General features: G+C 36.4%; 1 protein-coding gene across 2 annotated transcripts; it reads right to left on the reverse strand.

The window, feature by feature from the left end:
• Positions 1–234: 234 nt before the first annotated feature.
• LOC121730339 lies at positions 235–15,589 on the reverse strand. 2 transcript variants are annotated; one of them, XM_042119344.1, is made up of 14 exons: positions 15,390–15,589; positions 15,073–15,289; positions 14,844–14,977; positions 14,466–14,553; positions 14,320–14,364; positions 14,129–14,216; positions 13,299–13,494; positions 12,475–12,911; positions 12,139–12,355; positions 11,352–11,513; positions 10,467–10,613; positions 3,621–3,722; positions 2,971–3,025; positions 235–959 (listed from the first exon to the last, which is right to left on the reverse strand). In XM_042119344.1, exons 1-14 carry the CDS (start codon positions 15,454–15,456, stop codon positions 812–814), a joined length of 2,103 nt encoding a protein of 700 aa, XP_041975278.1. In that variant the 5' UTR covers positions 15,457–15,589; the 3' UTR covers positions 235–811. The 2 variants fall into 2 exon arrangements, with proteins under 2 accessions (XP_041975278.1, XP_041975277.1); XM_042119343.1 differs by having other exon boundaries at positions 14,466–14,549; positions 14,837–14,977.
• Positions 15,590–15,765: the final 176 nt, after the last annotated feature.

Raw genomic sequence — 15,765 nt, forward strand, 5'->3', positions numbered from 1 at the left:
GTGTAGTGCGGTGTGAATGTTTGTTGAATAAATGTTTATTATTATTATTAATACAATTGCAAGGCATTCTATCCGAGTCTATTTTAGCCAGCGAGACTAAAATCAGTCTAAATGTCCTCGTAAAATTCTTCTGCATCTATGAACAAAGTGAGAATTTATCACATGACATTTTTGTAATGATAATTTCGATGATTTATAACTACTTACTAGATAACATAATCAAACTACATTAACTATTAAATAATTACTTTATTAGCAAAACTACAGAATAATAACATAAATCATTGCTTATACAGACGGAATAGGTAGATACCATAGTAACCAATATCATGAAGATAATTTTAACATTTAAACATAATCCTCTAAATGATATATTATGTGGACATTTACTCCCTCCACCTCTTGATCTTTGGTCTACTCTTACCATTTAACTTGATCTACTTATCATAGGTCATATTGCGTTCACAAATTTCGACAGCGAATTTAAATATCGGTACCGATCGGTAACGAAAAACTTATGGTATTTGACATAGCGCATCGCTAACTATTATTAACTAGAAAATGCAATTCGTCTGAGTACTTAGATCTACTCCAATCCACTCAGTTCTTCTTCTCTCTACTCAAGTCTACTGGCACCTCGCTCGGAGTAGTACTAGCGGGTTGACGGTCCCGCCAGGTAGGTCTACCGGTCTACCGTCGAGTAGACGGGCGACCTGGTCGGTGGTCCGCTTCCGCTTTGGCAAATAGCAGCTCTCTCAGATCTACTCCAGTCTACTCAGGTCTACTCTTGTCTGCTCAAATCTACTCAGGTCTACTGGTACCTCGCTCGGAGAAGTACTAGCGGGTTGACAGTCCCGCCGGGCAGGTCTACCGGTCTACCGTCCAGTAGACAGGCGACCCGGTCCGCTTCCTCCTTAGCAGCTTTCATCGCACGGTTCAGGCGTTCTGGTGATATTGACCTAGGTAGAAAAGGTGGCGTTAGATCAGGATAAAAAATTTAGTGTGTACAATTGAAGGCATGAGTGGATGAAGTGGATAACTAACAATTTAGAAACTGTCGTAATCGTCGTCGGAAAATGATTACATAGAAAAAGTGGATTCTATGTACAGCTAGATAAATTAGCCAGATGATGAAATAGGTAAGTAATGATATTATAAGTTAAAACACGGATTTTTGTCGCGGAGCACTTTTATTGATCCCGACGTTACAGCGGCCGTGGACTGAGGTGACAGGCGTCCAATTTATTGAAGTCACTGACCTCTATAACACACTGGACATGCTATGCCGTAAAAAATGACAGCTATTTTTTGTGCCGATTTGAAGCGCCGCGGTGAGCGTACTGTGAACTAATTACATAGAAAATTACAACCGCCATTTGCAAAATAGTAGTTCCAAGTACACTCACTACTGCTTTCACATAGCAATCAGCGCCAATATGGCGACTTTCAAATAGGAACATTTTATTGATTGCGATCGCCTGTCCAGTGTATTATAGAGGTCAGTGATTGAAGTTCTTCAACTACCCGAAGATTCATATATGTATAGGTGAGGACTCAAGGGCTAACTTCTCAAAGTCTTCCATAAAAATATCAGCCACAACAGGTGAAACAGGTGAGCCCATCGCTACACCATCTACTTGCCTGTAAAAGTCATAATTCCACAACATATAACCAGATGTAAGGCAACGTTCTAACAGGTCCGCATATTCAACAGGTAAGTCATTCTCTCTGAGCCTTCTTGTAACAATTTCGATACACTGCTGTATTGGTAGGAAAGTGAACAGGTACTGTTTATCAAAACTGACCAGTTGTTCATTGTCTCTCGATGAGGTGTAGATGTTTAATCTCGTCAACAAAGTGGTAGGAATCCTTTACATGGGCCTTGCTCTACGCGGACTGACCAAGGCCCATGTAAAGAAAGTGGAAGATGGTTAATTATTTTCCCGTGGTGCTTCCCCGGGTTGTTCGGACATTAATGTCACGAAAATTTGGCTGTCTCCCGCTTTGCTTGGGGAGGGAAACTGGATTTCTCCTACGCCTCCTACCTTTCTTCTGATTAATTTCTTTGCGGGTCCCAAGACAGATTTAGCTTGTCCCTCGGGCACCCCTGAGATCATATCAAAGGGTTTTCGTGGTTGGTTACCACTATTGATCCTGGCGACACAGGAGGTGCAGTGGTGGGAATGTGTGGTAGGCCATTTGCCCTTTAAAAAAAAAGTGGAAGATGGCTGGGTGCTGCCATCTAGTTGGGATCAAGTGATAAACAAACTAAAACACAAATCTAGGACACCTCGGCTTCAAGGCACTGTGAGTTCGTTCTGCGTAGATCGGAACGCAAACAAAAATTTATGAATCTTGGGGTAGTTGAAGAACTTCAATGAATTGGACGCCTGTCACCTCAGTCCACCCGTGACCACGGCCGCTGTAAAGCAGCCGAAACTTCGGAATTAATAAAAGTACTCCGCGAATCCGTAAGTACTCCGAAAATCCGTAAGTGTTTCAACCTATGATATCATGAGTGATAGTCGCGTAAACTTAAGAAAACGATTTTCATGGAATTTAGTATATAGGGGGTTTCGGGGGCGATAAATCGATCTAGCTAGGAATCATTTTTAGAAAATGTCTTTTTATTCGTGTTTTATCGATAATCGATAAACTGAAAAATATGACTCTTCCTGACATCTATTGGCGAATAATAATACTATTTCGTGAGCAACTAATTGCTTTAACGACACAACAACAGCTAAAGCTATTCCAGCAGATGGCGTTGTTAAGTAACACGAAGTCAATGAGTGATTGCTATACCGAGCAAAGCTCGGTCATCCAGGTACTGTTTTATACAGCGTGCATAGTTCTACCTACGGGAGAAAAAAAGCCAATAAAAAATAAACCAATGGCAGTTATAGTCAATTACTTTATTTACTGCAAAACACCGTGTATCGAAAAATTGTTATTGTATGAACAACTTACGGCTTGTGCTCGCCGATGCTCGTGTTCGCGTCTACCTCGCCATAAGACAGCTTATCTACAACCAGACACACAGATTACTTTTTAATACAAACAAAAAACAACTGACTATAGTATATTATGTAATTTCTGGATAAATATTATGTCGGTCCTAAATTCGTAGTAATAAACAAAGTCTAACTATGTAAGAATCTGATTAATAAGCAGTTGACGGACCTCCGACATTTGGTCAATATTAGTCGTGACTCGTGATTCGACTTGTGACTTGTGATCTGACGGCTGGGTTTGACGTAGCGCGACCAAATTACGTAGGTCCGACCGTCCGCCATCTGCCTATGAATCTTCTTCTCTGATAGTACTGTACTTACTATTATCCGACATATTATATTATATCTCAGTTACTTATTAGTTATTAGTTATTAATAAGGGGTTAGTGTTTAGAAAGTACAATTATTAGACTGGGTTTCCACCAGAGATGTGTTGCGAGGAATGTGTTTTTGAGAACCAATAGCTTTGCCGCGCTGAGCGATGTCACGGCAAGCTCACGTCAATGAAGCGATTCTATTGGTTCTCAAAAACACATTCCTCGCAATTTCGCAACACATAATATCTGGTAGAAACGTAGCCTTATTATTGTTCAAATATGAACTCACGTTGTGCTAGTGGTAACTCTCCCTCGCTGAGTTCGCTCCAGCTGGCGGAGTACTCGGAGCTGCTGACCGCCTCGCCCGGGGAGATGTAGTCTGACGGGGTCACTGGAATTATGTCAATATAATATTTTACATTTGTACGACATTGCATTATATTGCATACTCATTTGCATAGACCGTGTATGACTTTAAGATTGCGGGGCGTTTAGGTTAGGGGTCATCCTGCATCCATTAAGTAGGTTACAATTAAAGTAGGTTGAATTGTGACATGGTGTGACAAGGGGTGGGGGGGTCCTAAGTTCCTAAGTTTTGTAAAACATCGTCAAACAACAACATCATGAAAATTGTGCGACGTACTTTATGGATGGTCCCTTATGAGGGAGCCCAGCTCAAAGCGGCCATAGGAGGCAAAGCGGCCACCCTTAATATTTCGGTTATTTATAAAGGCAGAGCAACGTTGCTGCTCTGGCGCATAGTGAACATCCCGCCCCGCCCCGCGCAGTGATGCGGTAGCGGTTGGGGAAGGCGCGAGCTTGTAGTGCCAAAAATATTGGAATTGCACGTTTTATTAAAAAAATGCAAGATAAATTCTTCCTGTTTTAATTATTTTCTTGTATATTTGAATGCTTCTATTTTCCCGGTGTCGTTGCTTATCTATTTAGCTTTGCAAGTTACGTCAGATTTAGTTCTCTTCCCCCACATTGGGGGCGCTGATTCCGCTTCAAATAGGCACAAAAAATATCTGTCATTTCAAAGGGTATCATAAATAAAAAATAAATAAATAAATAAAATACCTTTTTATTCAAAATGGGTATCATGATACACTTTTTGAAAGTCGAACGAAGAAACTACGTTGCCTACCACCGGTTCGGGAACTACCCCGCCGAGAAGAACCGGCGTAAGAAACTCGCACGGGGCCATCTTTTGCAAAAAAAATGGAAAATTACAATGTTATGGCTTACAGCTATGTAACAAAATTAAAAGAAAAGTAACCTGCATGGAGCCACCCTATTCCCAAGGTGTGCTGTCCTCAAAGAAATCATTGACTTTATAATACGCTTTAGCACACAAACGTTCTTTAACTGCTTTTTTAAATTTGTTTAAAGGTAGATTTTGAACATTTTCTGGGATTTTATTGTATAGGCGTATACATTGGCCTTTAAAGGATTTGCTTATTTTGGCTAGTCTGAACATTGGTATTGCTAACTTGTTCTTATTTCTAGTGTTTACATTATGATTATCACTTTTCTTTTTGAAAATATTTATGTTCTTTCTAACATATAAGAGATTTTCCAAAATGCATTGAGATGTGACGGTCAGAATTCTTATTTCTTTAAATTTTTCTCTTAGAGATTCCAAAGACGACATCTTATAAATAGAACGAATAGCTCGCTTCTGCAGCACAAATATTGTATTAATGTCCGCCGCGTTTCCCCACAAGAGGATGCCGTAAGACATTATGCTATGAAAGTAGCTAAAGTAAACTAATCGCGCGGTCTCTACATCAGTGATTTCACGAATTTTTTTAACAGCATATGCTGCAGAACTAAGCTTATCTGCCAGTTTCGCAATATGTGGACCCCATTGTAACTTACAATCCAGCGTTATACCTAGGAATACGGTGGTGTCTACTAAATTCATTTTCTCATCATTTAATAGTACATTGGTTTGTACTTGCCTAACATTTGGCAAGATAAATTTTAAACATTTTGTTTTATTAGAGTTCAAAAGTAAATTATTAGCATTAAACCAATGTACTATTTTTGAGAGAGCACTATTTACCTCGTCATAATTAAATTGTCGCCTCTTCACATTAAAAATTAGTGAAGTGTGATCAGCAAAAAGTACTATCTCATGCTTATCTTTAACAAGATAAGGTAAATCATTTATATAGATGAGAAAAAGAAAAGGCCCTAAAATGGACCCTTGTGGCACACCTAGTTTTATTTTGGTTTCATTAGACCTTATGGAGTTAACTTCCACCCTCTGCGTTCTATTTGTAAGGTATGATTTTAGAAGTTTAAGTGCCGTGCCCCTTACACCGTAATGGTGTAGTTTTCTTATTAGAGTATCATACTCCACACAGTCAAATGCTTTAGAGAGATCGCAGAAAATACCAAGTGCATCCTGCGACTCCTCCCAAGCTTCAAAAATACTACACAGAAGACTAATGCCTGCATCTGTTGTAGACCGACCTTTAGTAAAACCAAATTGATTATTATGTAATAAATTATTTGAGTTAAAATGAGCAAGTAATTGATTTAGAATTATTTTTTCAAAGATTTTACTTAAAGTCGGCAATATGGATATTGGTCTATAGTTGGCTGGGTCTGATTTCTTCCCAGCTTTAAATAGAGGCATCACCTTGCTGTGCTTCATTAAGTCTGGGAACACACCACTTTCGATACAATTATTAAAAACTAAAGCTAGGTAAGGGGCAATGATGTCAATTACTGATTTTATAATTTTTGTGGACATACCCCAGAGATCAGTGGTACTTTTAATATTGATTGATTTGAAAGTCTTGATAATATCTCTGGAGTCAATATCTCTAAAAATAAAATTGACATCACATTCCTTGACATGTTCTCTAAGTATTTTTTCTGCAACTGTAGGTGATGAATTTAAGTTCTTTGTAGTTGAGATTGGAATGTCTGCAAAAAACTTCTCAAAGACTGTCGCAACCTCAACATCAGAATTGATTTTTTTATTATTAATTAAAAGTTCAAATTTAGAGTTACGACAGGCGACTTTTCCAGTCTCATCCGCAATTATTTTCCAGGTGGTTTTCACTTTATTTTTATTCTCTAATTTTCTCTTTAATTTTTGTCTACTTACAATAATACCTGCAGTTGCCCATTTTTTTTAATTATTTCTTTTATTATTCAAACTGACCGTTTTAGAAGTAAATACAGCGTTATATTGCTGATTTACTCTATTGAATAAATTGTTAAACGCTTTATCTGGATCATTTGATACATTCAACTTCTCAAAACTTGATGATAATTTACTTCTAAATTTCTAATTAAAGAAATTATAATTAAAATTAATAATTAAAGAGAATTAATAATTGCATAAAATGCAATCTCTTTACACTTTACTTTTAAATGCCGTCACGATTTTAATTCATAAAAAATATTTTTTTAATAAAATCAAATATTAAGGTTTTAGGACATATTTTCATTTCGATCAATATTATTGTTACGGTACATGGTATACGGACACGTGGTCTATCTAGCGACAAACCAGCGAAGCTTACCGAGGGAGCACAGGCAACATAAATCCCCTACTCAATACTAGATGGCATCAGGTGCGCAAGTACATACTCGAACCTTCTAGAAAGGTCCAATGTTTGTTTACGTGTTTACCGTTTATTTGTTAGCGTGTTTACGTGTTTTAATTTAGACCTTATGACTGAGTCCATAAGGTCTAAATTAAATTCAACTTACTGCACTTATCGTAAGGACGGCAGTTTTATTGTGGTACATGCCCGAGCCTCCTAGAAAGTTCCCACGGTTGTTTACTTGTTTACGTGAATCGGGAAATTTCTGGAATTCGTCTCGCCATATAAAAAGAGCCGCAGGCAGGCCCGGCGAGTCAGTTCAATCTGAGCGATCTTCGAGGCGACATCAAGTGATCAATAGTGAGTGAACCAGTGAAACCTGCGACTTGGCTACGACCTAGGACAGTGATAGTGCTTAGTGATTGGACCTAGTGATTTGTGTTTGGACTTAGTGCTAAGTGTTGTGACCTAGTGTTTAGTGCAGTGTTAATAAAGTCTTCAAGAGAGTCACCAGGTCTTTCTCTCCAAATCCTCGAACCCTTGCACGTAACATTATTTTTTCTGTAAAGAATCCTTAGTTATTTCCTCTCGTGATGCACCAAAAATCATGGTGTATCTATAAATCTATATCAATCCGCATGATAATATTATTTTTACGATTTCTTGTGCAGATTTTACTACCTCAGTGCTAAGATGGAATGATTCTTTTCATTACAAATAAGAATTATATTAATAAATTATTAACTATAAAAATATTTTGAAAATTGGTCTAATCTAGTCGTATGAAAAGTGAAGTGTCCCAATTTCATACCTTCCCAAACAATTGATTGTAGGTATTTGTAAGGCCTTGCGAAATTTTTGAAACAACTTATGTATTTATTTAGGGCTGCAAGACCGTTAATCATTTAAAAAGAATATTTGGTCGTATTAGAACCAATTTATTTAATAAATAATGTTTTTATTATATCGCGGAAAAAGTTCCTCTTTGAAATTCCTTTTTTGTGACCATATTTTTTTTAAATTTTGGAGTCTATTTTGGTATAAATATGTTTCAGTATAGTGGCAAAATTGTTAAGCTCGATATCCATCTTATTTTCGTTTTGATATTTCTTTTACGTTCTACGTGCGCGAACAGAAGATTCTCTATTAGCGTAGTGGTCCAAAAAATTTCCAGTCTTTGTTACCCAAGAAACGCAGGTAAGCTCTAATATTATTATTATTTAGCCTTAAGATCCATTAAAGCTCCCAATTTTGATTTCGTAAGTCAAATCATAAACGAGTAATAGTTTTAGTTGTACGCGTATACAAGTTGAAAAGTTTATTTAACTTTATTCGTTACTTCCTTTTTTGTTACTTTTGAGTGGTAACGTATATAAGGAAAAGAAGGTAACAAAATAGGAAATTGTAAGGCAGAGTGTTGACTATGTGATTTTTATTATAATAATTATGAAAATTACATGAGTCGTAGCCAAGCTTTTAAAGATTCTATTATTTGCTCATCTTGTTTTGGCAAATAATTTTAAGTAACATTGATATTTTTGATTATTATGTAATAAGATTAGACAAACAATATTTTGTTTCAGATACTGATTTATTAACCAAAGGATCGTAAAGAAACAGAGAAATGATACTCTTAAATATAACAGATTTTTTTATGTGTACTACTGTGTAGGTTTAAGAAATCCTATTTTGTTACCAGAATTATATTTTGGTTACTGTCCCATAAAAGCAGGCGCATATTTCTTTGATTTTTTAAATATTTTATTAGGATATTATAATTTTATTGTGATGAAGACAAAAATAAATACTTCGTTTTTGCATTATATATGTATAAAAAAATTATACAAGATAAAATAGACTCAATATTGTAAAGATGAGAAAGAGTTGTGGCCAAATAGTAACGTAAAGGAAACATTACCGCCTATATATTAAGATTTTACTTTTAAAAATAGACAGATATTTTAAAAACAAATTAAATTTTGTTTTATTATCCCATTTAATCAAATAAAATTTCTAATAACACAATTCAAAATTGAATTTACGTAATCTAGTAAAGGTAACAAAAAAGGAAATTTTCTGCACCTCGGGTTTGTTTTAATAGATTTTGCTATTTATTAACATTTTATATCTGAAACCAACCCCTATTCCAAATTTTGTAGACATTTACCCATATCTTGAAATAAAAAAATCGGTAATATTTAAACATTTTTATTTTATCATATTTTTTAAAAAATGGTACAAATTTTTTGAGAAACGCTCTTGTAATATTTGTATACCAAAAATGTTGACTAGGTTCCGAAAAAAACCCAGTCTACTGACTAGTGCTCATGACGTCAAATTACGGTGCTATATTGTACTGGTATTCCACTAGTTAGACAAGTGTGACGTATTGTAATTATATCAAAACATAGAGCACACGAAAAAGCACTGGCAAATATTCCGAAACGAATCAATGGTAGGGGACCACGGCAATTCCATACAATTTCTATACCTAAGGAGCTCAGGCCAGTATACTAGGATATATTTGTGAACATACTTTAAGTTTTCTACAATAGACAATCAGTCACTGATTGACAGATTTGACTGATTGTCATTCAACCATTATCTATCAAAACGCCTGTGGATTTCTTGTGGCAAATATTCAAAGCAATATTTGCTTTTGAATATCAACAATTCGTCCGAATTTGTGATCTCAATGATTTACCATTTATTGTTATTATTTATCAAAAACGAAGACAATGGCTGCCTTCGAAATCATAATTTAAACATTTTGGCATAAAAATATTTTTTCCTGTATTTGTTTTCGCTGAATGCTAGAAAAAATAAAAATTTGAAAGTATTATTTTTTAACACACTTTTTCAGTGGTAAAATGGATATAAATCAAAATTTTAAGACAATGACTACCTTAATAAGGAACGTAACAAACCTACAAAAAATGTTTGAATGCTTATAATTACTTCTGGTCAAAGATTTATCGAAAATAAAAACATGAATTTGCATAGTATAGGGCCTTAAGTAATAGTTAGGTTGTATGCGTTCCTTGCAGAGAGTTCAATGTGAAAGTAGCAGCGCTCAAAGACCAATTTTTTTGTGATTTGTACAGGCAAGCGCTCCAGCGCCACGAGTATTCCCATACAAAAGTGGAAAAAATTGTCTATTTCAGCGCTGCTACTTTTACAGTGAACTCTACACAAGGCAGTAGGGACACATACACACCGTTAAGTATTATAACTTAGTTTAGTTACTCCCTATAGTCCAGGGGTTCTGGACAAATCTTTTTCAGCCTGCGGCGCAGTTACACGTAAAATATTTTGTCACGGCGAGGGCGCCGTAGTAGGGACTCTACCTAGCGATTAGAAAAATATACATAAAATGTAAATACCTCTAATAATGATATTATAGTTAGGTTAAGCAGGTAAATAGTAATAAACAAATATTTAATCTTGACCTGACTAAGACGACCTGACGAAGTTTCAGATAATGATGGAAACTCGACTCACGGCGCCCTTCTTGCCTTCCCACGGCGCACCAGGGCGCTGCCCTATACAAAGTTTATTTTACTCACATTCTCTCTCCGAAGGCAGGTCGGACAGCGAGGATATCTCTCTCTCTGTATTGTCAGCTGGTGCGGGCGGCGCGGGCGCGGGGTGTACAGAGTACGTGCGGTTAGACTTACGGGAGTAAGTCCGCGTGTCTATGTCCAGCATAGCGCCTGAAAGACATTGATAAATTAATCTATGAGCATTTTACTTTAAAATATTAAAATATATCAACAGCCCAACATAGAAAATTTTTATTCAATGCACTATAAGGTTGCCTTCACATTAAGTCGCGAGTAGTGTGGCAGCCGCGCGACTTAGTGTGAAAGCAGCCTAAATGCAACAAACTAACTCTAATTGTATAGGCTGCTGAACTGATTCAGATGTTTGGAAGTTCAAGTCCCAAGCAAGAACAATAATAAAAGTTAATCGCGACAAAGTCACTGTTCCTGTATGATAAACCAATTTGTACGCGAACTTTGCAGACACTCTCCTAAATGCAATGTGTAACAAAACTAAGTAATAATACTTGAGGGTGTGTATGGGTCCCCTATATAGAGTTCGCTGTGAACTCACACACACAACGACACGTCATAAAACCCTAAAGTATTTTCACTTAGTTTTGCTACACCCTGTATACAATAATAAAGAATTTCAAAATAACAGGACCATTGTTTTATTTTAACACAGATAGGGTTAATTTTTCGCGCGCCTTTTGAAATTCTCAGAAGCAATAAAGTGCGTTAACGCTTTGGAGTAAAGGTTGAATTTGTTATATTCAGTTTTAATAATTCGCTTCGATGCGCTTCGACTCTGCGCTAGTTATACTAGCGCAGAGTCGAAGCGAATCCCTTATAGACTTATTTAGAAAATAGTATGATTTTTGGGATCTTATTTTAGTACATACTCACAGAGACTATCACCTATCTGCACCTCGACATCAGTTCTATCAGCTACAATATCCCCTACAGCGCGAGACACATATTCCACTGCGCTCTGTACACCAATGTCCTTTAATATCCTTCTTGTTGAGTCCTTCCTAGGTTGTTCTATATCTTCTGTTACATTACTGTCTGAAATTTAAAATAATAATGCAATAATAACAAAGAGGTATATGAATACACAAAAGAAATACCCTCATAGACATAAGTGCTTGTCTTTTTCACACGCAAATGAAACATATTGCGTTTTGTGAGCAGAACAACAATATACCTTTGTGTGTAAAAGAGACAAGCAGATATAGGGCAATGGTCGAATTTCTCTCTACCTGACGACTGGACTTAAGTGAATGTTCATCGGTCTACAAGTTGGTTAATGATTTTTTTTTATGAAATAAAGGGGGCAAACGAGCAAGCGGGTCACCTGATGGAAAGCAACTTCCGTCGCCCTTGAACACTCGCAGCATCAGAAGAGCTGCAGGTGCGTTGCCGGCCTTTTAAGAGGGAATAGGGTAATAGGGGAGGGTAGGGAAGGGAATAGGGGAGGGTAGGGAAGGGAATAGGGGAGGGTAGGGAAGGGAAAAGAGTAGGGGATTGGGCCTCCGGTAAACTCACTCACTGTTCTTACTGTTCCACGCCGGTTTTCTGTGAGCCCGTGGTATTTCTTCGGTCGAGCCGGCCCATTCGTTCGAAGCATGGCTTTCCCACGTAGAATTGTGCTAGTTGTCAAAATAGTCTGCAAGTATATGAGCAAACTTACCTTTATCAATACGATTTTCAGACCCATCATTACTTGACATCCTACTAAGATTTCCATCAATAGACGATTCTCTAGAACTATCTCTTTTGCTGTTCCTACTCTTGCCTTTTCTTTTCTTCCTTTTGTAATCATCGCTTACTGTCATTGTTTTTTTTTGTTTAGGCTCTTTATGTTCGATTATTTTATCTAGTTTAATATCACCACAGCCTTGTTCGAGCTGAAAATAACGTTAAGTTATGACAGCATTCCTAGTAGAGCACTGTAAATTGCTAAAAAACCGTCAACCTTAAAATCGATTTATGTTTAATTTTCCCTATAAAAAATGATCACACTTACAAACTTATTAGTTGCCTCCAAGTACCCCGAATCGTCTGATTGCTCCACCTTGTATGGCGAGTCACCCATTTTCTCTGTTGTCTCATCTCGTAAAGGCGTAAGAGATTCATTTACTCTCACTGGTATGAGCGACTTAGCTCTGGCGGGCGTAAGAGACTCCGCTTTCATGGACAAAAGAGATTCGTCAACTCTCATAGGCGTGATAGCCTCGTCAACTGTCATTGGCATAAGAGATTCATCAACCCTCATAGACATAAGAGAGTCGTCAGCTCTCATGTGCAAGAGAGACTCATCTCTCACTGGCTCATGAGATCGATTTACTTTCACTGCTTGTGATAATGCCTGTACGATGTTGTGCGAGATCTCCGCCGCCTTCAACTGTGTCTCAAGCTCTCTGGTCTTCTGTTTCTCCAGAATCAACTCCAGGGAAACAGATTCTGTAACCGAAAAGTATTTAAGACTATTTTTCCGTATTTTTGCATTACGCAATCTATAATAAACAATATGATATCTGGCTTAATAAAAAAATATATGCTTTACATTTTTCAGAAGTTCAACTGCAATATTACCATCTTACTTTTAAAAATATCTGCGAAAGTGTGTCTGTCTGTTACCTCTTCACGCCCAAACCGTTGAACCCATACTGTCGGGAATAAAGATAAAGTATCTCCCGGAGACCCAGGAAAGGACATACGATACTTTTTATTACGGACTTTACGGTTCCCGCGCAGTAAACTAAATTTGGTGCAACAGAGTTACGGGATGAAGCCTGCAACTCTGTTGCAGTGAAATATATTTTTATTGATAACAAAATATATTTTTACCATTGTGTGCCTCTACACTCCTCAACTTCTTCAGCAGTTCATGATACTCTTTCCTCTGCACCTCCAGCCTTTCCTCGCAAACACGCGCCTGCGACCGAATTTTTAAATTCTCTTCCTTCACACTGCTCACCACATTTTCATAGTCCGTATACTTCTTATTTCCATTTTTGTATTGCTCAGTAATTCTTAAAAGTTCCTAAAATAAAATTATGAGTGGCACTCGGAGACTGCCGCAGTAAAATTATTGCATAGCATTTTTATCACTATTTTCTGCAACTATAATTCCCGACTAGCCGCACGCACACAAGCACCGTGCCGAAGTCTGGCAACGCCGCACCGACCGACACCGCACCGACCGGTCGGAGTAGAGGGGGTGTTAGGTTTATTTCGTGACGGAGTTTCTTGATTCGGTCACCGCACTCAAAGCCCGCGACAAAATATATACGTCTTTTAAAAATTATAGATTATGTATAGTGAAAAGATTTGATTATGTGTTTGTAGTCTCATAGGCTCTGGAGGCCTACTATGAAATCGTTTAGAGACTCAAACAATCGAACGAGAATGCCGCGTCCTGCTCTAACAACGTCATTTCACGTTTGTTAGAGTAGGACGCGGCATTCTCGTTCGATTGTTTGAGTCTCAAAACTGTTTCGTGGTACGGGCCCTGAACCTATTAGAGGGCGAAATAAATAAAATTTGGCACAAAAGTAGAGCACAACATTATATTATGCATGCACATAGTTAATATACTCATCAAAACATTCTTTTTGTATGAAATTTGCTTCAAAAGTAAATATATTTACACCCTGTAAAATTAAGTTCCTCGATACCTTTTCAAGTTCCTGTATTTTAAGTTGCAGCTCCTCTATTGCTGTTCTACATTTGTTCTGTGTACATTCTTCTTGATCTTTGGTTGGCCTACAATTACAATGCATAATATTAATTTACATTTTATGACATACTTACTTATTTCAGAATATTTTTACCTAGGTTATATTCAAAAGTTTATTCTATTACTTACACAAATTCTTTGATGGTTTCCTCTAAAATTATTGGTGTAATGTCACTGTAAACAAAATATGAAAGCATAAAAAACCATTTTGTTCAATAATTAATAATTGCAAATGATTATTTTAATTGGAAATAATAATATTATAAGGATCTTACTGTTCATATTGACTGGCAGTAGATTTTGTCCGCAGGTTTGGTTGACTTCTCTTTGAGTTTAGTAGTGTTATACTGGAAGAGTTTCTGAAAAAAAAACACACAAAATATTGCATATTTTATATTTTTGCACCACATTTACCTAGTATCTTAATTACGGCAAAAGGCTGACGATGATAATTATATGCCTTATTAATATAATATGAAGATAGCGACACAATTAAATTAAGTTATGGCAGCACTCAGAGACATTTGATGATTACATAAAAATATTTTAATAAAGACTGACATAAGCTCCATGTATTTTCTCAAGATTATTTCTTAGTTCTGGTTTTATCTTTGTTTTTTTAATAATGCAATGTATGTATTTTTACCTGATAATATTAGCACAATTGTGGCATCGTGACGTTTGCAGTGGATTGCGTTTTACAAATTGTTTAGCAGAACACAGCTGCATGTTAAGCAATCTTACTCTCTCTACCAACTTCTCATTGGCTTGCTTCAAATCTATTATACTGAAATGTTTGAAATTTTAAAGTCATGTTGTTTTATAACTGAAAAATTTAATAAAATGAGTTTTTATTAAGTTTAAACAAATACTTATACTTACATTTCCTTATGTTCATTCAAAGTATTTTTATTACACCCTTTTAGAGGACTATAAATATTCTTTTGCGTAAGTCTACTTATTCTAGTCGTCAGCACCTTGATTTGATCTTTTTGGCTGTTTACTGTTCTTTTGAGTTCCAAGTTATTGTCGAATAAGGAATAATATAGATCTTCTAGTTCTTTCTTGTTCAAACTTGAGGTACTTATCCTGTATACATCTGTGAAGACAAAATATAATGTATAGCAAGTTCCTTTCTTAGTATAAGGATTAGAAACAGTGTTAAAGTAAATAAAATAGAATTAATTTCTGTTACTTGCCTTTAGCACTTCGAATGTCGGATCGACTCCTACAAGTATCGTGATGTATTTCGATAACTTTGTTCATTTTTACTTTGAACTTATGGAATATTTAAAACTTATGCAAAATTAGTCCACTATATATTTATAATACGTAACAAAACTCCACAAATCACTTGGAGTTGATTTGGAGAAAACTTTGTTTACAATTTACAAAAGTACCGCCGTTGCCAGAGCGACAAATTAAGTTAATGTCAACAATGTGTCAGCTGTCAACCAACTTGACTTTATAACTTTTTAATCATTCTTAGCCGAAGCAAAAAAACATATTTTGCCATTATTATTAGAGTTGCCAGCCAGTTTTGCTCGTTTACCACTTTATAGGCTATTTTACGCA

Source organism: Aricia agestis, chromosome 9 (genome assembly GCF_905147365.1).
Source record: "Aricia agestis chromosome 9, ilAriAges1.1, whole genome shotgun sequence".
NCBI classification, from domain to species: domain Eukaryota; kingdom Metazoa; phylum Arthropoda; class Insecta; order Lepidoptera; family Lycaenidae; genus Aricia; species Aricia agestis.